We start from the raw sequence: 23,981 nt of genomic DNA on the forward strand, positions 1-23,981 counted from the left end.
GATTTCTTTTAAATTATATGAACTTTTTATGAATTACTTTACTATGAATTTCTCACAGGGCCATTTTAGTATATAAATATCAAACCATTGAACTTGAACACAAAATTTAAAGTCTACATAGGAGTACACGCTCACAAATGCTTTTTATTTTTGAAAACCTCATGAAAAAAAATACACATATCCTGTTGTGTTGGATAGTGTCTTATGATGCAGAATAGACAGTGTAACTTAACCATGTTACTGAATTCCTACTAACCTGCGTGCAGAATCTCAAACAAGTACGTTGAATGGAGTAACACTAAAGCTAGAGTTAACATCAGGTCGTTTGCCTATGAAAAAGAACACTGCCTTACGTTAGCTGGATATTTGAGTTGGCCACCATATTTGCAGTGTAAAATATAATTTGTTTGCTGTTTCAATGTTGGCATAAGCTCGACATAATTTATTGTTTTACTTACCTGACTGGTTGGAAGAAGTTTGGCATAGCGTGTCAAAAACAGGGCACTCTGTAGACTGTGAACCCGGATTTGTTTAATCATGATAGTGGTGCACCCTCTTTTGCATGATGTGATGGCATGACAAATGGCACAGGGCGCACTGCGCCGACCGTTCATTTTTTTGGGCAGAATTTCAGCCAGACTTTCGAGCGCCGTCGCACACTGTTCATGGTTGAAATTGATGAACAATTCCGGCTACTTCTTCTTTGCTGGTCGATCGTTGAAAGGAGGAATTTTTTTTTTATTTTTAAATGAACGATCCCGGGAGCATCGGAATGTTAGTCCTGGTTCCCATCGATGCTCGATGCCCAACCCTACTACGACATATTACCAATCTCTCAGGTCCAACAGCAGTGACATATCACATAAGAAAATAAATTAATCGAATCTGTGACTAAGAATTCCAACATACACAAAATCATAGCGTTCCCAGGAAGCGTGGAAGTTCTTACAACTGCAAAAGGTGCAGCAACTGCATATTTTCATTAGGAGTGAACCGATTTTCTGGCTAATCACCAATCACCGATCTCTAAAAAGCCTGACCTGCCGATTCTGATTTGGTCGATACCAATTTTTGTAGAAACAACAGACAGCATATACCTTGAATGTTTGTCAATGTCAGTGTTGTTTTGTTGAAAAACACTGAACAATGCCCGTGAAACAATACACATTGACAAAAAACTTACAAAACTTACAAAAAAAGACAATTGCTGTCCAAAATACTAAATGATATCAGTTCCTTTAGTCTTTTATTTTTCACAACCGCACAACAGGTAACACTGCAGATCTGATTTGTGCCTCTTACCAGAAATAAAGTGCACAGCGACCAAAAATGGCACTTTCCACTGCTCATAAGCGCTAACAGCGGGCCACTGCCTGGCTCTTTACTCCGGCTGGCTTTACCTTTAGCCTTAGCCTTAGCTCAATTGCTCGCTGTTAGTCTGGCAGACCTTGACTGACTTTCAGACCTTTTGAGAAGGTAGATAAGCTTGGTTCATAAGATCGGTGGATAAGATTGGTTTCATACGTAAGGATCGGCCGATCACCGATCTACCAAAATTAAGGAAATCAGTGCCGATCGCCGGCCAATCGATTGGTGCATGCTTTAATTTTCATCCATATTCTGTATCGAAGTATCTAAATACTTCAGTCCACAGTCCAGGGGTGTCCAAACGTTTCCACATACTGAAAAAATCAAAGGATGAGAGGGGCCGCTTTGATAGTGGTATATATTTTTTAGATTTTGTAAAAAGGCAAAAAAAAGTTATATACATTTACAGACAAAGCTTTGCATCACGATTAGTTACTAATATCAACATTCCAGCTTTTTCTCTTTACATTTTGCCTTTTTGCTCTATTTTTCCTATTTTTTGCTGGAGTTTTTTGTGTTTAATTATATTTCTACAATGTACTGCAGATCAATAAAAATGAAGGCTGCAAATGGCCGCTGGGCCACACTTTGGACACAACTAAAATAGTGTAATCAGTGGCAGATGGTACCCATGCTCATGATCCCTGTCTGTGTAAACTGGACTCTTTGTTAACACACAGCATGTTTCAGTCAGGAGGCAAGGTAATCAGTGTTGTAGATCAGATTTGTCAAGATTGGTTCCTTCCATTAATTAATAAAATGACACACTGAGCAATATCACCCTTTTTCAACATTTTCTGTCATTTCCCTCCTGCCTGTCTGTGATGAGTGTGCGTGTGTGTATGAGTTTTCACGTGTCGACAGCCATGTCTCAGCATTTGAGAGGGTCATTGCGATCTTATCTCTATGCAGACAGGGCGCTTCCCCTTTCGCTCTCACCTCCCGTGTTTGATGGATTTAGCCCTCAGACAAGGCTGTGCCCGTGCATCCCAATGACCTTGCTTATAAATAATGAGCTAGATGGCGTCTGTGCTTGCGTGCCTGTCTCTGTGCATGCTGATCAGGTGGTTACAGCACCCACTCACTCATGTGGGCCGTGTATTTGTATTTGACTTTGGTGTCTTTCAAGGTGGCTGATATTCTTGTGTGTGTGTGTGTGTGTGTGTGTGTTGAGCCATACAGTGCTGATTTATGATCACTCTGTTGTACCCAAACACTCCATAATTGTCCACTTGTGTCACAACAGGATTACACAGGGGATTATTAGCCACCACCACACTCTTTCACTTGTACGTTTGTGTTTGCAGTTCTGGAGCTTATGCGGTAATGCTCTCACACCCAAACGTGGCGTTTTCGGCAAGACGGGGGATCTCCAAACAATCCTCTGCCTGGCTTGTGCGAAGGATGAGGTCACATATTCGGGTGCGTTGAACGGTGACATCTACGTGTGGAAAGGGATCAACCTGATGAGGACGGTGCAAGGGGCTCACGGGGTAAGTTTGAACCGGCTAGATATGCTTTGACAATTCTTTGTATGCCAAAAAAATAACAGGGAAGCATCCAGTACCAGTAGAACCACACATGCAGGCTTACTCAATAGGGAAGGATCAATCTTTTGCTACACAGGATTAAATTTATCTATGAGATCAACAGCTTTGTTAGGGAATGGGAGGTTGGGGGAGGGGATAATAACTACACTACATGCTGATTCCTGCTTTTCGTACCACCAAATGTCTCACTGGGGATTCCACAGCATGCCTCTCTAACACTCAGACAAAGGAGGCCATGGACGGAGCTTTCCAGTGATAACAATATAGCACCTCCTGCTCCTCCAGAGCTCAGTGTGATGTTAAGGCCACAGTAGCAGGTAGCTGTGAAGGCCTTGTTAAACAGTCACATTTGCAGCACAGAACTGGTTGTCATCGCTCATTTATTGCACACTAACAGCCTGTCATTTCTTCCAGTCAGGGATTTTCAGCATGAATGCTTGCGAAGAGGGTTTTGCCACCGGGGGCAGAGATGGTTGCGTCCGCCTGTGGGATCTCAACTTCAAACCAATTACTGTCATTGATCTCAGGGAAACAGACCAAGGATATAAAGGTGATGTCAAACTGCCTCCACTCAGTTAAGGTTTTAGGTCAAATTAGGCTTGCCCCACCAAGTGGAATATCTACAAACACCACGCTGTTTAACTCATTCTTTTCTGTTCCCCCCACTAATATTTCCTTTCTTCTTTCCTCCACCTCCTTTTTTGTTATCTTGGACCAAACAGTAGCTAGAGGTGAAAATAGCAGAGGTGGGTAATGTGTTAAAGGGTGGATTTAAAAACCGTGTCAGTCTGTTTGTAGTCGTCCCCATATTGTTCTTTGTGGTTAGTGAATCCGTTTTATAGCATTTTTAGATGTGATACTGTCATAAAAGTATAGCACCTGCTCTCTCATCCTTTTGTCACTTTATTAGATTGTCAATTGCACAATAGCTTGACAATGTCTGGTTGTGCTGTCATATGTAGTGGAACCTCCAACGTCAAACACAATCCATTGTGGTCAACTTCAAAGTTGTATTCTATTTCAAAATGATTTTTGCCAATTTATTTCGTAACTAATAATGAAACATTGAAATAATCCATTGTAGAGTCAAACCGTGAAGTAAAAGTTATCCCCTGCATAATAAGATAGTGATAGTCTTTTGGCTTCACCCTTCAGGGAGAAGCTCAGTTTTTATGCTAGATGCCTTTCCTGATAGAATGCTCCCATTTTTCCAGGCTATAAACAAGTACTGTGTGGATGGTCCAGTACCACTACTCTACCAATAGCACTGAAAAATAACAGATTACAATACAATTAATTAATACAATGATTCACCTTTTGTTAATAACGTGTAACGGAAGTGTAGGAAGTGACATGCGTTCAAGGGGGCAGGTGAGGCAGAGCCCTGATAAAAAAAATTAAAAACAATAAAAATAACATAAAATAAGTCTCTCTTCTCAGTTTAAGTGCACGAGCTGAGCCTACCGTCTGAGTGCACTGCACTGAGCGCACTGAGTTTTATGGGAATTTCTATTTGTCAGCTTGTTGCCTGTATAATGTTTGTAGAAAAATTTCTTACACACCATGTCTTTATACAGCTCGTGTAATGTCTTTAATGTAAGTGTGACATCATTAATCTTGCTAATCAGACAATAAAATTCAGAGAAATGTCAAATGCTGAGGTGCTCCAGTACGCCACCTCACCTTGAAGGGGCGGGAAGGTGCTTGTCGTCGCAGGAAAAGGGCGCCAGCTTTTTTTTTTTTTTTACTTTACTGAAATACACATACAGTAGCGTCAGCAAAAGTAAAATGCATTAAAGATAGTTTATGCTCTGCTAAATAAATTAATGCATTTGACTGCCAAAATGGAGGATTATATATCTAAACTCAACAGAAGGTGATCAGACTTTTACAACAAATAAGCAGAGCTTTTCCTAGAGAAGGATAGATTGCATGTACTTCATATACAACTGAAAAGTAAGACCACAAATGTGGACAATCTGTGATGGGCACAGAAGTCCAATAACAAAGCAACGCTCGGCTTCGGATCAGGGGGGCCGTTCCTCCCAGTCACGCCTATCCAGGTCTCGCTGTCGCTGCCAACATGAGCGTTGAAGTCCCCCAGCAGAACAAGGAAATCCTCAGAGGGAGTACTCTCCAGTACTCCCTCAAAGGACTCCAAAAACGGCGGGTGTTCTGAACTGCTATTTGGCGCATAAGCGCAAACAAAAGTCAGAACCCGCCCCTGGAAGGCGAATGGAAACTACCCTCTCGTTCACCGGGTTAAACTCCAATGTATAGGCCATGAGCAACAACAATTGCCACCCCTGCCCGTCGCCTCTCACTGCCAGCAACGCCTGAGTGGAATAAAGTCTAGCGCCTCTCGACAGGACTGGTTCCAGAGCCCTTGCTGTGTGCTGAGATGAGTACTACTATATCTAGCCGGAACTTCTCCACCTCGCACGCCAGCTCAGGCTCCTTCCCCACCAGAGAAGTGACATTGCGCGTGCCAAGAGCTAGCTTCTGCAGCCAAAGATCGGACTGCCAAGGTCCCCACTTTTGGCTGCCACCCAACTCACTCTGCACATGACCCCTTTGGCCCCTCCCATGAGTGATGAGGTCACTGGAGGGGGGACCCACGTTGTCCGGCAGGGCTCCATGGGTGTACGACCGACCACCAGACGCTCGCCATCGTGCCCCACCTAGAGGGAGGCGCTGGTGACCCGCATTCAGGCAAGGGAAAACGCTGGACCGTCTATTATAGCAATTAAATAGCTGAGGACATTCACAGTGCACTATTTCTGGATTCAGCTTACCTTCATGTCCGCCAAATTCGTGCATGGCTTACTACGGAAGTGGAAGCCAAGCAGTCTGCCTTTCACTCAGCTCACTGAGCTGAAGTCTCTCTAAATATAAGTTTCACACAATATGATGATGTCTTCAAATGTGATGATTTAAACTCCCAAGATTTTGTACAGCTTGAGTTATATTCTTTCTGAAAATGTGTCTTGAAGTCCAACATTTGACTTTGCAGGTTCTACTGTAGTATTCCTGTTAAACATCCGCCTTATTAAGTAGCCACATGATGGCTATTTAAACATCCTGTAATCATCTTTTATGTCATGTCTGAATGGATTCGAACTGATCTGTATTTTGTTGAGATGTATTTGCTGAATTTCTTCTGCTGTGTGTTTGTGTGGCTAGGGCTGTCTGTGCGTAGTGTGTGCTGGCGGGGAGACCACATCCTGGTGGGCACGCAGGATAGCGAGATCTTCGAGGTGGTGGTCCATGACCGCAACAAACCTTTCCTCATCATGCAGGGTCACTGTGAGGGTGAGCTCTGGGCGCTGGCAGTGCACCCCAGCAAGCCTCTGGCGATGACGGGAAGTGACGACCGCTCAGTCAGGTGACAGCCATTAGACGTTATTGCAAGATTATTTCAATATTTCAGTTTCTCTGAATATAAGTTTATTAAAGTTGTCCGGAGCTGATTTTCACAAAAAACAATATCGGATTATATCGTCCTGCATCTCAAATCTCCGAGACTGGCACTCAGATACAAGCGGTCAATTCCACACTCCGCTCCAGCACGTCTATCCAGCAGCGACCGGATAGAGCCCATGTGATCACAACAACAGTGTTTGCTAGTGGGCTAACAAAGTAGCAAGGAGCAGGAGTGGTGTCAGCTATGTGGCAGTAAAAAGATGTTAATACGACCAACCACACCGTGTATATGAAGTGGTAACTCCCACCGGATGGCAAAAAGTAATTAGCTATAACCGAAAAGAGCAAGCCCCTGTCGGTGGTGAGTAAAGTTGGGTTTAAACGTTCCTTTGAGCACCTTGAACCCCACATGTATAAAGACGTAAATTGTTTTTTCTGATACCTACCTGACCATTGTTCTCTGTTTGAGTAATATCACTTGATCAAGACTTTTCTAACGTTGCACACTACAAAATACGTGATAAAAGCATGTATGATTTTTGCTTTTCCAGTATTCAGTATAAAATAAAAATAAAAGTATAATGATTTGTGCTGATATCTGATGAATATCGGTATCTTCAGATATTTAAGGCTGCAATATCGGTATTGTATTGGAAGAACAACAATAAACACACAGATATTTGTGCAAATAAACATAGAAGAGACCCAAATAATATTAAGTAGTATCAATCCGATACTGATACTACCCTTGGTATCGATATTTGGATTGACCACTTCTAGTAATTTTGTCACAGCTTTGTTTTCTCATATTTTTCTTCCTATATAGGATATGGAGCCTTATAGATCATGCACTAATAGCACGCTGTAACATGGAGGAGCCCATCCGCTGTGCAGCTGTCAGCACTGACGGTATTCATTTGGCCCTAGGAATGAAGGATGGCTCATTCACTGTCCTAAGGGTCAGGCAAGTACACAACTGAATGAAAGACTGTGAAAGTTTTACATCTGTTACAATTTGTACTTCATTGAACCCTTTTCTGCGTACCTCCAGAGATATGACTGAAGTGGTCCACATCAAGGACAGAAAAGAGGCTATCCATGAGCTGAAGTATTCCCCTGATGGAGCCCATTTGGCTGTCGGCTCCAATGACAACTCGGTAGACATTTACGGTGTTGTGCAGCGGTACAAGAAAGTAGGAGAGTGCATCGGCTCCAGCAGCTTCATTACACACATGGACTGGTCCACCGACAGCAAGTTTTTGCAGACAAACGATGGCAACGGCAGGAGGCTGTTTTATAGGATGCCGAGTAAGTCTTGTTTACTTACTTTTTGGAAGCTACACAGTACAAAATTATGCAAATTCAAAAGTTCATTTCTGTTTTATTTCTCTCTCGTTGAGGCGGTAAAGAAGTGACTAACAGAGAGGAGCTGAAGCTAGTGCAGTGGGCATCATGGACATGTGTGCTCGGCCCTGAGGTGAATGGAATATGGCCCAAATACTCAGATATCAATGATATCAACTCAGTGGATGCCAACTTTAACAACCAAGTCTTAGTAACAGCAGACGACTACGGATTAGTCAAACTTTTACGATATCCATGTATAAAAAAAGGTAAAGAAAATACACCTTTACAGTTACTGTTACTGTCTTCCATTGGTATGGTGCATTCATGTTATATTTCTCTTAATTTTAGGTGCAAAATTTAAAAAATATTTAGGTCACTCGGCACATATAACTAATGCCAGATGGTCACATGACTACCAGTGGGTTATAACTATTGGTGGAGCGGATCACTCGGTGTTCCAGTGGAAGTTTGTTCCTGAGAGAAAGTCAAAAGAAGCTCTGCACATTGCACCGCAAGGTAAGGCGGTAATGGCTTTTGATTAATTGAAAACAAAACACTAATTTGCTTTTTTTTGTAAGAGACAGAGGTTGCAATTTAAAACTTTATTGCTGAATTACTGCTGTATTGTGTGCTAGGTTATGTAGTAATTGTGTTCCTCTAAACCCACTGACATGTTGTTTTCAACAGTACTGCTCCCACTATTGTACAGTAATGGTCTTCATGTGTTAAACCATCATACTAAATGTTCCCCATTCCATAATATTTAAAAAACACATCAAATCAGTGTGACTGAAGCTTGGAAAGTATAATTGCATTGTCATTCCCAAAGTCATTATTTTTCCAGAGACAGCGCAGCTGAACTCTCTAAAATTACAGCACCCCCTAACAACCCTTCCTTTTCATTTTCCTAATGGACGCTCTGTGAGAAGCACCCAGTCCAGCTTATTGCCTTTTCTTGGCCCAGCATCACTGTGCAGCATCAGCATTCTTCAACATTTGGTTTGGCTGATAAATAGGATGGGAAACAGTACTACAACATGAACAAAATTGAATTCTATTCAAACAGGACATAGTGGCTTTTTAAGGTTTTACAAGCTTGTTGTGATGTAAACCTTTCTATTCACAGAGACATTAGCGGACTCTAACAGCGAAGAGTCAGACTCTGATCAGTCAGATGTACCTGAAATGGACTCGGAAATTGAGCAGGAGACACAGCTCACATATAGACGACAGGTTAGTGATGAACTCTGAGAGCTTCCTCCCTGAACATCTGGCTACATTTATTTTTTTCATGAAACCTTGCACACGTCTTTGCATGAATTCAGGTTTATAAAGAAGACCTACCTCAGCTCAAAGAGCAGTGTAAAGAGAAACATAGAGCAACAGCAATGAAAAAGAGAGAGCGGGCACCTGGGAGTGGCTTGAAGCTGCACTTTATTCATGGGTGAGCTGGCTCAATAATATGATGATCAACGACAAAGGGAGTGAATTTTCTCTTTGAAACATGTGTATGTTTTGTATAGCTACAGGGGCTATGATTGCAGAAGTAATCTATTCTACACCCAGACCGGTGAGATCGTCTACCATGTGGCTGCCGTTGGGATCGTGTACAACAGACAGCAGAACTCCCAGCGTTTTTACATGGGTCATGATGATGACATTCTCTGTTTGGCCATCCACCCCCTAAAGGACTTTGTAGCAACAGGCCAGGTACCCTCTTGCATAAAGACACCAAGGTGTTACCTTTTCATTCAAATGCGCTCATTGTGCCGAATGATTTATGCTTGTTCAGGTTGGCCGAGATTCCTCCATCCATGTATGGGACACAGAAACGTTAAAACCAATGTCCGTGTTGAAGGGTTTCCACCAGCTTGGAGTGTGCACTTTGGACTTTTCAGGTAACATCTCGTCCCTAGATACAGTAGATGCCGTAAAGCAGGGGTGTCAAACTTGTTATCCACATCACAGTTATGGCTGCCCTTGAGAGAGCAACTCGTAACAGCGAGTATGCTGCATATGAATATACAGTCAAACCTGTCTTAGCGGCCACCTTTATAGAACGGCCACCTGCCTATAGCAGCCACTGAAAAATCCCCCGTGGCAAATTTACATGTTATAGACCCTGTGTATAGCAGTCACCTGTCCAACGCGGCCAGCGGCCACCCATTTTGTCTCCCTTGGTCAATATCTGACCGCATATAGCGGCCAAATTACCAACTCAAGTAGAAGCTTCATGCACGAAAAAGTTTCGTTTTTCAATCAATGAAGCCGTCATGTGTAGACTTTAATTACTGAGTCCTAGCTCAGTCACAATCATTCACAAGATCCACACAAACTGTCAGTTGTTCCACATAAAAAAGCCGTCTTCTTTTGAGCTTGCTATTTCCTGGTCAAACATGTGACTTTAACAGCATTTGCACCAAAACATTACCGCAAAGTAGGCTGGGAACAGGACGTGCTCCCAGCGACGCTACAATAAAAAAAAAACATACGCTAGCATGCATGCGGCAGCAAAACTGAGTTCGGTTGTACTTAATTGAAGTATTTTAGAATGTACTCACGTTATTTTTCCTCATCCACAAATCCATCAAAGTCCTCATCTTCTGTATTCGACACAAAAAAGCCGTCTTCTTTTCCGTTCGCTACTAGTCTGTTAACTTGTCAGTGTTATTCAGCTCTGAAGCAAAGAAGGAAACTTCTCCTGTTGCTTCTGCCAACTTTATTTATTGAACGCGGCCACCAGACAGCAGCTCAGAACACACACACATCTCTCAGCGTCGTCTCTCCTTCCTGCTTGCCCACAAGGCAAAGGTTAAACAAGCCCCACTACATAGCTGTCCTGGCAATGCCTGTAAGAAATGACACCGTTTATTTCCTGGTGTGCACTGGTCAATACTGTAATGCCGCTTGTTGTGGGGAAGGAGAGACTCATGTCGCCGATGCACTTTAATTGCTTTATTAACAGCAGAGAACACTGCAGGACTTTACATCCACGCCAACATAAACACACTTCCCAACTCTCTCCAAACTCACTGCTAGCACTGAGCCTAGCTCTCCTGCTCGGGACGCCCACTGTCACTTCCCGTCACTTCCTGATGAACTAAAGCTGTAATGACACTGCCGTATAAAAAGTAATATATAAAAAACAAGCGTAAGACATTACTAGCACAGCTTTGTTCTGTGGGTCGTGGATATATTCTATCAGTTATTATTAAGCCTCTGGCTTCCTTTTAGTAAGTAAAAACCTTGGCTATGATTGCACTACATTGTCATGTAGACCTACAAAGTACACTTGGAAGAACAAAAGGTGAATAAATGTATTGCAACTGATGTGAAACTGATGAGGGGTAGGATTAAATAAGCTTTGCTTCTTCCTACTCCTTTTTGGACATGCAAAATTGTGAATTATACTATGTGATGTGCTACTGTTTGACTCATGCATGTTCAGGATTAAAACCATGAACCATGATAATAACAAGCCTAGTAGTGCTGTACAACTTTTATCCGCAGTGCCCTCTACTGGTCAACATTATTATTATTATTTTTTTCCCCCCTTTTTTCTCTTTTTTTTTTCCTCTACTGGTCAACATTAAACTGGACGCCAACCTGTCTATAGAGGCCACCTGTCTATAGCGGCCACTTTTGCAGACTCCCTCTAGTGGCCGCTATAGACAAGTATGTGTGTATATATATATATATATATATATATATATATATATATATATATATATATATATATATATATATATATCATCCTGCCCTGTCATTTATCTTTATTGGCATATTTCAGACATGGTAATGGTAACTGTTTAATTTCTTTTGAACATGCATACAAGTTACATTGGAATACATCACATAGTACAATACACAGTTCTACATGTCCAAAAAGGAGTAGAAAGAAGCAAAGCTTATTTAATCCTACCCTCCATCCGTTTCACATCAATTGCAATACATTTGTTCACTTCCTGTATTCCAGATTGACGCTTTGCTAGTTTAAAATACATTATAAGGTAAATTATATATACATTATATATACATTATTAGGAAAATTATAAGGTAATATAAGGTAACATAGTGTGACATGCTGATTAATCATGATTAATTAATTAGAAAACCGTGATGAATCTGATTTTTTAAAATGTACACACACACACACATACATATACTGTATGTGCTGTAAAGAATTAAGTTCACAATCTTTGTTGTCATATACTAGTCAACATCAAGCTAGCGCCTCCTGTAACTGGGCCCAGACAACAAAGTACGTTCTATGCATCAATCAATCACCAAACTTGAATTGTGCCAGGGTTGTGTGCATGCTGCTAACAAGGTCATACTTGAGGACAAACAACACAGGAGCTTGATCGGTCTGTGCCAATTAAATAGGTTTGATTTCTCCTCCACAGCGGATGGAAAGCGTCTGGCCTCGGTGGGCCTGGATGACAATCACACCATTGTGCTGTGGGACTGGAGAAAGGGGGAAAAGCTCTCGGCCATGTGGTGAGTGCACTAATTATTTACATGAAGCTGCTATCCGGAAACCGAGAGAGCTTTGACAGACCTTTGCGTTAATTCTTAGGATCATTGGAACTTCTCTCTTTAAATATGGACATTAATAAATGAGGATTAAATTGAAGCCACTTTGCAGTGTAGGGTTGACAGTGTGATTCATGGTAAGGAGAGGGAAGAATGGGAATTGCCTTTTAGATTAAGAGGCTGCTCCATTGCGACACTTAAGCCTACCAAGGTTTGAATAGTTAGAGCAGGAGTGTGCCCCAAGGCTCCAACTGTATCCATAATGAATGAGAATTACTTTCAGTGCTCGTCTGCTCGAGAGGATGATACTGCCAGATTTTATTTTGACAAGGAGATGATATACTACAAAAGTATATAATAACAAATGGCCAACATAAATCAAGCTGTAATGAAAGGCCAAATGTAAAGTGGTAACATAAAATCACATTACTGATTCTTAGCTCCTAATAGCTGCCTTAATACTAGACTGTACAATTACATAACCAAAATGATAGAAATATGTAACTGCAAAGAAAAATCTGTCTCAAAATATCTTTGTTCTTTGTTTGTTGCTCGGCCCACTTGACGTTCACGTTTACTCTCGATTTAAATCACCCTGACAAGTGTGTTTGCGCTAACTACAAGTTCACAGACAGCTTGAAGCGCCACTAATCTTCTTTGCTGACCCTGGTGGGTGCTGTGCACTGAGGGGAACTGAGAGGAAAGAGGCCTGAGAGTAGCCTCCAGCTGGAAGGAAGGAGTGGGTGTGAGAGGCTAAATATGTACAGAGGAATGGGAAATGCAGATTCAATCAATTATTTGTTTTCACTCAGGTGTGTTTTGTCCCCGCTAACACGGTTGGGTATGTTACCTGTGTCTGTACATATTTTTATTTGTTAGCAGCCTAGCTGAAATACAGTCATGGAAAAACTATTACACCACCATTATTTCTTCAGTTTCTTGCTGTACCTTTATATGTACCAGGCATTAAAATGGATCAATAAACTGAAGAAACAAGGGTGGTCTAATTATTTTTTTCCTGACTGTAGTTATTTTAAAGACATTTGGTATGTAGCTTTGTCATGACTGAAACACAAATTGATTTCAATCATTACTTTTGCGTTTTTGCAACAGCGCTAAATGTGCTTAAAATGGGCCAAAACACACAAATGTAATGTATTATGATTAGGGCTGCAAAAAATAACGCATTAACCGCATAACTAATTTTGTTTAATTAATTATACGTAATTTTTTGTGTAATTAACTCATGCATATCATGGCAAGACACACCTCTCTGTTATGATGTTAGACTGAAGCAAGCGAGTGAGTGTACGCAGTCACTGTACACACACTGTTTTTATTTATTTTTTCCATTTATTCCTACCTTGACACGTCAACAGCAATGCTGAGTTCCAGTCCTTTTGTTTCGCTGAATTTTTTTTGGTACTTATTTTTTTACAGTCTATATGAACGTGCATTGTGTTCTGCGTCCTGATTGGCTAAGGGAGAACCCATGCATTGTGTTCTGCATCCTGATTGGTGAAGGGACTGTAGCCCATGGTCAATTAATATCTGCGGTGCCTTCCTGTGCAGTACAGAATGCGTTGGGCTTGCCAAATTTACATACATGTTCGACCACTAGCAGTGTGACTCTTAAGTGCTGTATGTTTGGAAGTTTTATCCTCGATAAAAAAAACACCCACAATGTCGACAAAATGTTGTGCACCGTTAAAGGCACCTGCGGTCGCACCCGACAGTCAAAGGAGGGTGCTAACCATCCCATAAAAAGTTGGACTTCTAGACATGCTGAAGGAAGGTAGAAGTTGCGGCTGTAGGGCGCCATTACGGAATAAATGAATCTCTGGTTCGAGGAGGAGGAAAATACAACGACAGGAGCAATATGTTTTAACAAGGATGCAAAAACGCTACATTACAGCAGAACGGTGCCAGGACGACGAGGACGTTCAGTCAGAGGAGTGAAGTACGCATGAGTCACTTAATAATTTCTTGTGCCCAACCGTGTAGGTTGATCACGGAAATTCAAACAAAAGTTTGAGCTTTCTTGAGAGTGTTTAAACAAGAGAGAAATGTGAGAAAATGTTAATGCCTGTCTGAGAAAAGTGTATGTAGGGGTTTTACAGCCTTAAAACATATATAATAATTGTAAAAAGTTGGCTACTTCGCAGATTTCACTTATTGCGGGCTATTTTGGGAACCTATCTCCAGCGATAAACGAGGGAACACTGTATTACAAATTTTGAAAAAAGTTAGAAAATTAGTCTTGTTCTAAATACCTGTAACGCCAACCTATAGCCTAGTTCAGAAGAATTACAGAGAGACATGCAAGATACATTGCAAAGAGACAGACAATTTTATTATGGTGTGTTCGTTTTAGCTTGACTTAAATTTTCAGTTCATTTGGAGCTGTTAATAAGCGTATACTGTAGTATGTAAAATATATATCATTTATCTTTCTGTTAATAAAATACAGAGAAAATTAGTATATGTCAGATTAATTCATTAATTAATTTGTAAACTGTGATTAATCTGATTAAATGTCATGATCTGTGGCGCTGTCGAGTGCTTGACCCCCAGTATGCAGAGACAGACAGCGGTGGGAAAATGAAAGTCTTTTAATTAGGCAGGGATAAACAGAAAGCGACAGAGGTGGAAAAAAAGGCTCTGTGACAAAACATACACTTGTAGTCCAAGGCAGTATCGACAGGTCGGAGGAACGTTATGTGTCTGCACGGGCAAAGAGAAAAGGTACAATGAGTTTATTGGTAATAGCAGAAAGGATACGAACGCGCAAATACAAATCGACGGTGTGAATATTGAAAGGGTGAATGAAAACACATTTCTGGGGATCATAAGAGATGAAACAACGCACCAAGATGAGTGATTTCAAGAAACAATACAAACATCTGATGTTTGCAAAATACAAGGAAGAAGACTATTGAACCACTGTGTATAAAATGTGATGTCTCATCATTACAACACTCATTACTCTTTATTTTTGTGAGTTCATTGTCAGTACTCACCTATTATTCCAGCTGAGTTCAGTTGTGTCTTTAAACTGATTATTATTTATTTTCTATTACACTAATTATGTGATTATTATTTATTATGATTGAAGAAAACCCTGACAATTATATTACTACACTGTCACATTACCTTATCATTTTCCCATGTATCAACTGGTAAAGACAACATCGGAATACAGGAAGGGAATAAATGTACTGCAATTGATGTGAAATGGACGAGGGGTAGGATGAAATAAGCTTTGCTTCTTCCTACTCCTTTAGGACATGTGGAACTGCGAGTTGAATTATGGGATGTATTCCATTGTAACTGTAGACATTTTCAAATAAAATGAAACCATTGCCATATTATTGTAAACTGATTATGTTGTTGAACATCTTTTATGGTAAGTCATATGCCCTGTGGGTTATATTGTGGTCATTGACAAATGTGTATGTCAAGTTTACTTTCACGTTATTTAGGTCTGGAGATGAAATATTAACCATATTTGTTCATATTTCATAGGCACAAACATCAGGAAACCACATAATTAGTATCTATAACATATTCTAAGCTATTTCAATGAGACTCTACTTCTATAAACTGTGAGGTGTCTGCATGTTGCTCTACCAAGTGCCCTTTTGTATCATGTTTGCATGTCCTGTCAACAAGATTACACTAAATTAAGTACAAGATTTCCATAAACCTGTGTGGGAGGGCGGAGGTTGGTCTGAGAAAGAAGACATTTTGTATAATGTGGAATTTGGAGCAGATCCAGCTGGTTTCATCAATAATAAATATTGTTGTGTTTTCAGTGGAAGCAAAGAGAAGGTCTTTGTGGTGAAAATAAATCCTTACCTGCCTGACAAGCTCATCACTGCCGGTGTGAAACATATGAAGTTTTGGCATAAAGCTGGTAAGACACACTCGCTTTACTGACACTGACAAGCAGGCACACTAACAAGCTGAAGTCTGGCTTGGCTGCGAGGCATCTTACAATGCATCCACTCTCTCAGGTGGTGGACTAATTGGACGCAAGGGGAACATGGGGAAGACGGAGACTATGATGTGTGCTGTCTACGGTTGGTCGGAGGAGATGGTCTTCTCAGGCACGTGCACCGGTGATATTTGCATCTGGAGAGACATGTTCCTGATGAAGACTGTCAAAGCCCATGACGGCCCAGTTTTCAGTATGCATGCACTTGAAAAGGTAAGGGAAGAGCTTTGTAACGCAAATTTAAAAGATCTGAAATCATAAATAGACATTATTGTATTTTACCAAATGAATTGTATATTTGCCGGTGACATGTTCATTCAGCTTTAAATAGGCCATTATGCTGTCATTGTAGGGATTTGTGACTGGAGGGAAGGATGGTATAGTGGCGCTCTGGGATGACACATTTGAAAGATGCCTCAAGACCTATGCCATCAAGAGGGCAGTCCTAGCTCCAGGCTCTAAGGGTAATGTAGTCATCTAGCACCAGATATATTATACATTTATCACTGCAAAGCCACTGAGCCCATTCAATAGCTCCAGCAGAAAGACATGCCTCATCCATCCCAGTTGAAGCAGAAATAACTTCTTGCTTTATTTTCTCAACTCTGTAGGCTTGCTTTTGGAGGACAACCCATCCATACGTGCCATATCTCTTGGCCACGGCCACATTTTAGTGGGAACCAAGAATGGGGAAATTTTGGAGGTGGACAAGAGTGGCCCTATTACTCTGCTGGTCCAGGTCTGATAGCAAACACTAAGACAATCACTTGGAAATGCTCATTCATATAAAAATGTTTAGTTTGTCATTTCATTTTGATCTCTTTTTATTGTGGTTTATTCTTATTTTTATACACCTTTCTTATGTCTTTTAGTTTTATTTTAGATGTTTTAGATGTATACCGTAATTTCTGGTGTATGACGCACCAGTGTTTAAGCCGCACCCACTAAATTTAGCGAGGAAAAACTGAAAGATTTGCTCATGTATAAGCCGCACCGGTCTATAAGCCGCACACGTCCACATCATAAAATGGCATAATGTGGCCCAGGTAGCTCTTTATTTCACAGGAGCCAATCATGACTTATGAAAAAACTCACAACGAGCTTGTCAACCCATGGGAAATTGCAGGATGTCATTACTCAATATTACAGTCTGACTCACGGTGTCATCTTACAAAGAACACTAAACTCATCACACTGGAACATTCGAAAGGTAGCTAAGAAATATACAAGTTTTAAATAAAAAAAACAACAGATATTTTAATTTCTTCACATAATGCATTTCATCCCAGCAAATTATTTCAAAGCTGATTCATTCAGCTGCCTCTGTCCACCAGAGGGAGCCAGAGGAGCCGGAGGCCGGAGGCTCCCTCTCATAAAATAGCTGTTGGGTTTTATTTTAAACTCATATTAGTACTTGTATTGTATATTTCTTAGCTACTTTTGAGTGTTAAGTTGCTGTGTGATGAGTTTAGCTGTCTTTGTAAGATGACATCGTGAGTCAGACTGTTATATTGAGTAATGACCTCCTGCAATTTCCAATGGGTTGACAAGCTCCTGAGTTCACTTATAGCTTGTCATTGGCTCCTGCCAAAGAAAGAACTGCCGTTTCCTCAATGACTCGTGAGCGGCACAGTATTTAAACCATTAGTAGTAGTTTTGAAGTAAAGGAGATGCCATGAGATTTGAACATAGCCATAAATTAGCCGCACTGCTGGATAAGGGTTCAAAGTTTAAGAAAAAAGTAGCGGCTTATACACTGGAAATTACGGCACCTTGCTGTGCTTTTATGTCTTTTATATATTATTCTGTACAGCACTTTGGTCCACTGTGGTTGGTTTTAAAGTGCTTTGCAAATAAAGTTGAATTGGATTGGATTGGACTGGGTGGTTTATCCGCCCATCCATGTTCTGAGTCAGGCAGCAGTCTCAGTAAGGAAGTCCAGACTTCCCGGTCCCCGGCTACCTCGGCAGCCCGCTGTGAGACATATTGTCTGCCCCAGGGTCTACTCGTAGCCGGGCATGCCTGGAACACCTCCCCATGGAGGCGTCCAGAAGGTATTCGGACTTGATGCTTCAACTGGCTCCTTTCAATGTGAAGGAGCAGCAACTCTACTCCGAACTCCTCCCGGATGGCCAAACTCCTCACCCTATCCGAGCTCCTGATTTAGAAGTGTATATTGGTATTATAGATATAGAATATACATAATATTGCATTAATTGTCCTGTCCTTTAATCCAGTATAAATGTATTTTTTGATATTATCTTTCTGGATGTTCTGTACTCCTGCTTTGCCAGTGTTGTTAAGCTATAGCTTTCCATAGCTGACATCATGTTTTTCTTCTTTTGAAGCCAAGTAGTGCAGTTTCCCCCAAACCCCTTCAAGAGATGATTCATTTCAGTTTCACACATTCAACATAATGCGTAATGGTGAATTAATTGTTAATTAGTGTATTCATTGCTAATTGATAAGTTATGGATTTCTCAGTCTCAGGGCTAATCTACAGCGGGGCCCTCCATCTTATTGTATACTGCTACTGTTGGCTGAGTTTTACACTGATATAACCTAAAGAAATGCCCATAACAACAATAAATTGCTCTTCCTGGAGGCACAGTTGTTCATTTAGCTAAGTGGCTCTGCACTGTCTCCTGGCAAGCCTTGTCTTTAAACTGTCAGAGTGGTATTGATTGGCCTTTTTTTCAGTGCTTTACAATTACTACTAAATTTTCACAGCTGGGGCCAATCAATAAGGGAAGAGTAAAATAAAGGTTTTACTCAGCATTTGTTGCACAGGAATCGGATAATTCTGAAAAATTGTATACAGTGATCTCTCGCTCTATTGTGGTAACCCCCTTTTGCGGATTCGCTCTTTCGTGGAGTTTTTCTTTAGTGCCTTTTTTAAAAAAATTACTTTTATTATGAACGGTGTTAAAGGGCGAGCCTGGCCCTTTAAGAAGAATTGCATTGTGGGAAGTTAACTGTTAACTGTCTCTTCCTCTCTCGTCTGTCTGCACCGCCCATTGTTTTCTGCGTCCTGATTGGCTGTAGACCATTGTCAATCAATCGCCTTGGTGCCATCCTGCTTGCTTGCTAGCTTGTAAATGAATCTTCAGTTTGTCTGAAGCAATATGTTTTAACAAGGATACAAAAACGCTACAATACAGTGGTACGGCGCCAGGACGAAAATGGACGGTTACAGGAGTGCAATATGCATGAGTGACTTAATCATTTCTTGTGTTGATCATTAAGATGGCTCATTAAAATTCAAATGAAGGTTTGAAATTTTTTGAGTGTGTTTCAACAAGAGAGAAATGTGGGAAATGTGTCTGAGAAAAGTGAATAAAGTGTATGGTGAGGGGTTTTACAGCCTTTAAACATTTATAATAATTGTAAACAAATGAAGTTGACTACTTCGCAGATTTCACTTATTGCGGGCTATTTTGGGAACCTGTCCCCTGCGATAAGAGGGAACACTGTACAAAGAGCACCCCTTCTGGTGTTTTAAGCCTTCCTTCATTATTGAACCTCACACTGGACTACACTGTTCATCTAAAAATACTAAATCTGCTCTGGATGGTCATGCAGGGTCATATGGAAGGTGAAGTCTGGGGCCTCGCCACCCATCCTCATCTCCCTCTGTGTGCCACCGTCAGTGATGACAGAACCCTGCGCATATGGGACCTCTCCCCCAGTCACTGCATGTTGGCAGTGCGCAAGCTCAGGAAAGGTGAGTTTCTAGCTGATGAGTGTACTGTACAGTATTTTCTCTCTGCATTTGACCCGACTGTGGGTGCATCGGCCCCAGGTTATTAGAGAATACCTTGCTGTCCACAGGTGGCCGCTGCTGCTGCTTCTCCCCTGATGGCAAAGCCTTGGCGGTCGGTCTGAACGACGGCAGTTTTCTCATTGTCAACGCAGACACCCTGGAGGACCTGGTGTCCTTCCACCACCGCAAGGACATTATCACAGACATCAAATTCTCTCCAGGTTTGTAGTTCATTGCTTACATATTCATATGACTAGGGGTGTCGTGAGATCTCAGGACACCCCAAGTTTTAACCATTTTAACCTGTGAGATTAAAACGTGACAATATTTCTCGCTTAGATAATACACATAATATGGAAGTTGCAGTGAGGCAGGATTGGAACTGCACATTAAGTGCTTTATGCACACAATAAACCTTGCAATCCAACCACCCTCGGTGTTTCCAGTGTCACTCGGCCCTCAGTGGGTGCTTTTTTGCATCGGAAGTAATGTCTCAGCAGAAGCTGTAGTAATAGTATATTTAATCAAACTTACTTAAGATTTATCAGATCAAAACACAATCGCTGCGTATGACTTCTATCAAAACGTGTGGAAAATTTCACTTCTTCCTGGTATGGCACTCTGAGCATCATGAGAACTGTAGTTCTTTTAGCGCAGGGGTCGGGAACCTTTTTGGCTAAGAGAGCCATGAAAGCCAGATTTTTTTTAATGTAATACTGAGAAATGTAATAATTTTAGAATATAGTAAGTATAATATAGTCGCGCCGCACGGTGGTCTAGTGGTTAGCACGTTGGCCAATACAGGAACAGCCTGGAGATCGTGACGACCTGGGTTTGATTCTCCCCTGAGCATTTCTGTGTGGAGTTTGCATGTTCTCCCCGTGTGCGTGTGGGTTTTCTCCGGGCACTCCGGTTTTCTCCCACATTCCCAAAAACATGCAGGTCCCACATTCCCAAAAACATGCAGGTGAGGTTAATTGGCGACTCTAAATTGTCCATAGGTGTGAGTGTGAGTGGTTGTTTGTCTATATGTGCCCTGTGATTGGCTGGCGACCAGTCCAGAGTATACCCCGCCTGTCGCACGAAGTCAGCTGGGATAGGCTCCAGCATGCCCCCGCGACCCTAATGAGGATGAAGCGGTATAGAAAATGGATGGATAATATAGTCTCTGCTTTTATTCTTTTTAATAATGTTGTTATACTGAAGCTAATCAATAAATAAAATACTTCTTATCGTTAATGTGACTTCTGGTGCTGCATGGCGTGTGTCTGTCAACTCATCAAAAGTGGGTTGAAAGTATACTGCTGCAGTTATGTCCTTCACTTGTGTTTCCTCCAATTTATGTGCCATCATGATGGTGCGATTGTGAACAGTTCTTGCTGACAGAGGCATGTGTTTTATTCATTTGACAATCTTGTCTTTATACAAAAAGTCGTCAAAAAGTTTGTTCGCCACATCAAGCATGAATGTTTTGGAAAATTCGCCATCTGTGAATGGTTTTCCGTTCCTCACTATGGCTTAAGAACCAGCGAAGCTGGCCAAAAACCAGTCAGCTTGTTGGCTCCATGCACGGAGTTGCTGTTGACTGGCTTGCACTTTGGAGTAATTCTTGGCATGCCTTCTTCCGGGTGTGCCCCTTTTGGATATTTACTGGGAGATGCAAATGTAGGATGGTGTGTGTCGAAGTGCTGCTTTATATTTGACCGTTTCATCTATGAAATTTTATCATTGCATATTAGACACACCACACGCCAAACCTGCTCTCTCCATGAAGGCGGGTTCCTCTGTCCATTCGTGCTGAAATATACAGTATGGTACTCCCCAGCTTCCTTTCTTTTCACTATCAATAGTGTTTGCGCTAGCTACACAATTAGGTAGGCAGGAAGTTCACTTCTTGACCTAGTAGGCTACCGCATTATCCAATTAGAACCGTGTTTTGGCGTCTGACATGGAAACTATCGGAAGGACAGTCAGTGTGGTAGAAAATGGATAGGTGGATTAAAATGCATTATAATGTTTTGTATTTTGAATGTTTTTTTAACACTGTGATTTTTGTAACGTTTTACTTTAAAATGTCTGCGAAAACAAAAAGAAAATTAAAAAAATGTATAGTGTTAAGAAACATGTAAGAGCCAGATGCAGACATCAAAAGAGCCATATATGGCTCATGAGGCATAGGTTCCCGACCCCTGTTTTAGCATAATCATAAAGCTAATATACTGCAATCTGCTATCTATTTTGCATGTCTTTTCATACTGTAACTACTCCATCCATCCTATCTTCTATGCCGCTTATCCTCACTAGGGTCGTGGGTATGCTGGAGCCTATCCCAGCTGACTTTGGGTGAGAGGCGGGGTACACCCTGGACTGGTCGCCAGGGCACATATAGACAAACAACCATTCACATTCACATTCGTACCTATGGACAATTTAGAACAATTAAGCTAACATGCATGTTTTTGGAATGTGGGAGGAAACCGGAGTACCAAGAGAAAACCTACGCAAGCACGGGGAGAACATGCAAACTCCACACAGATGCCCAACGGAGATTCAAACCCAGATCTTCCCGATCTCCTGACTGTGTGGCCAACATGCTAACAACCTGTAACTACTCGTCAACATAAATGATTAGTAGTAGCACCTACACATACCATCATGATTTTATTTAAAAAAAAAACGTTTTACAGTTAAAAGCATCATGCTAACGTCATACATTTTAAAATGTACCTGCATTGTTTTGTGACTCAGTTAAAAAGTCTGGTTGTCCTGTCCTATATTCTGTCAATGTAGTTTTCTTAAAAGTAATGTTAAAATATAATTTTGGCTCGTTTTCATGAACTCAATATCGTGCATCGTCTCGTCTCTTTAGCTGAGTGTAATATGACACCCCTACATGTGACACTACAACATTTTGTTTCATTTTAATTCCTAAGAAACATTATCCTAATAAGTGTATGGTCACCTTTCAAATTAAATTTTTAATGTGTTTGCTTCTTTGGGACAGAGAAATTGAGAAAGGAGTTAAGAAACTGTTAGGTGATGTCATCTTCTCCCTACTCAGGTTCTGGCAAGTACCTCGCAGTGGCATCAGGTGATACTTTTGTGGATATTTACAATGTAATGAGCAGCAAACGCGTTGGAGTGTGCAAAGGATGCCTCAACTCCATCACCCATCTGGATTGGGACAGGAGAGGTAGACGCCCCCTTCATAGTTAGTATTTTTCATATTAATGATGAATAACCCCATGGACTCGTTCATTCACAGGGAAACTAGTCCAAGTCAATACCAGTGCCAAAGAGCAATTTTTCTTTGAGGCTCCTCGTGGGAAGAGGCAGACCATCCCTACTACAGAGGTAAGAGAAAGCTGAGTAGCAGCACAGTTGGCTTATACCTTCCCTAAAAGACGAGGGTCAGGAAGCTGCATTGTTCTAATTTGGGCACAGATTACCATAGCTTTGTATCTCACTCACATAAGATGTGTGCAGCAGAGATCAGAGGGATTTTTCTGTCTGTAGAACATTTGTGAGCCAAAAGTGGTAATGATGATTTTCCTATCTGGGTTGAGAACATTTTTATTTTCGCAAATATTGTCAGAAAATGATCAAAAACAATTTATTTGTTGATCCTACGATCATGCATAATCTCATTCTAAGACTTTTTTTTTTTAGTCTGTTAATTTGTTATTGTGCACCAAAAATGTATTATTGAACAATTTGTTTCCCATGTATTTATATTCCTCCAAAACATGCATTTAACTAAATTCAAGTTTGACCAAAATAGTATAAAAAATAGATTTTAATGGGTCCGCCACTGCCCACTGGTGCCCAATGTGATTTTTTTGTTTTGTTGGTTTTTTTTCATGGGGACCTGAATTCCTGGAGGCACCCTTGCGCATAATCTTAAGTCTTTTGAGTGCATAAGTGTATTCACACTGACAAGTAAAAAATGCAGTACACTGCCATCTGGGCTACACAGAGGAAGGGAAGAGACTACCAA

The 23,981-nt window shown here is 41.1% G+C and overlaps 1 protein-coding gene across 6 annotated transcripts in view; it reads left to right on the plus strand.

Moving 5' to 3' along the window:
- The window catches only part of eml5 (EMAP like 5), a 57,122-nt gene that overhangs the window by 19,530 nt on the left and 13,611 nt on the right, over positions 1–23,981 (plus strand). For 2 of the 6 annotated variants that reach the window (XM_054796609.1, XM_054796614.1), the window contains exons 5-25: positions 2,676–2,861; positions 3,333–3,468; positions 3,641–3,664; positions 6,102–6,303; positions 7,168–7,305; positions 7,393–7,649; positions 7,742–7,954; positions 8,037–8,204; positions 8,815–8,921; positions 9,014–9,132; positions 9,212–9,398; positions 9,481–9,586; positions 12,095–12,188; positions 16,040–16,140; positions 16,241–16,434; positions 16,574–16,685; positions 16,833–16,960; positions 19,804–19,945; positions 20,053–20,205; positions 23,046–23,177; positions 23,250–23,338. In XM_054796609.1, coding sequence (XP_054652584.1) covers positions 2,676–2,861; positions 3,333–3,468; positions 3,641–3,664; positions 6,102–6,303; positions 7,168–7,305; positions 7,393–7,649; positions 7,742–7,954; positions 8,037–8,204; positions 8,815–8,921; positions 9,014–9,132; positions 9,212–9,398; positions 9,481–9,586; positions 12,095–12,188; positions 16,040–16,140; positions 16,241–16,434; positions 16,574–16,685; positions 16,833–16,960; positions 19,804–19,945; positions 20,053–20,205; positions 23,046–23,177; positions 23,250–23,338 — 2,988 coding nt within the window. Of the gene's footprint in view, positions 1–2,675; positions 2,862–3,332; positions 3,469–3,640; positions 3,665–6,101; positions 6,304–6,558; positions 6,703–7,167; positions 7,306–7,392; positions 7,650–7,741; positions 7,955–8,036; positions 8,205–8,814; positions 8,922–9,013; positions 9,133–9,211; positions 9,399–9,480; positions 9,587–12,094; positions 12,189–16,039; positions 16,141–16,240; positions 16,435–16,573; positions 16,686–16,832; positions 16,961–19,803; positions 19,946–20,052; positions 20,206–23,045; positions 23,178–23,249; positions 23,339–23,981 lie in introns of those variants that run through there. The other 4 variants (XM_054796611.1, XM_054796612.1, XM_054796610.1 and 1 more) reach the window with 3 other exon arrangements.

This window comes from Dunckerocampus dactyliophorus, chromosome 13 (assembly GCF_027744805.1).
Source record: "Dunckerocampus dactyliophorus isolate RoL2022-P2 chromosome 13, RoL_Ddac_1.1, whole genome shotgun sequence".
NCBI classification, from domain to species: domain Eukaryota; kingdom Metazoa; phylum Chordata; class Actinopteri; order Syngnathiformes; family Syngnathidae; genus Dunckerocampus; species Dunckerocampus dactyliophorus.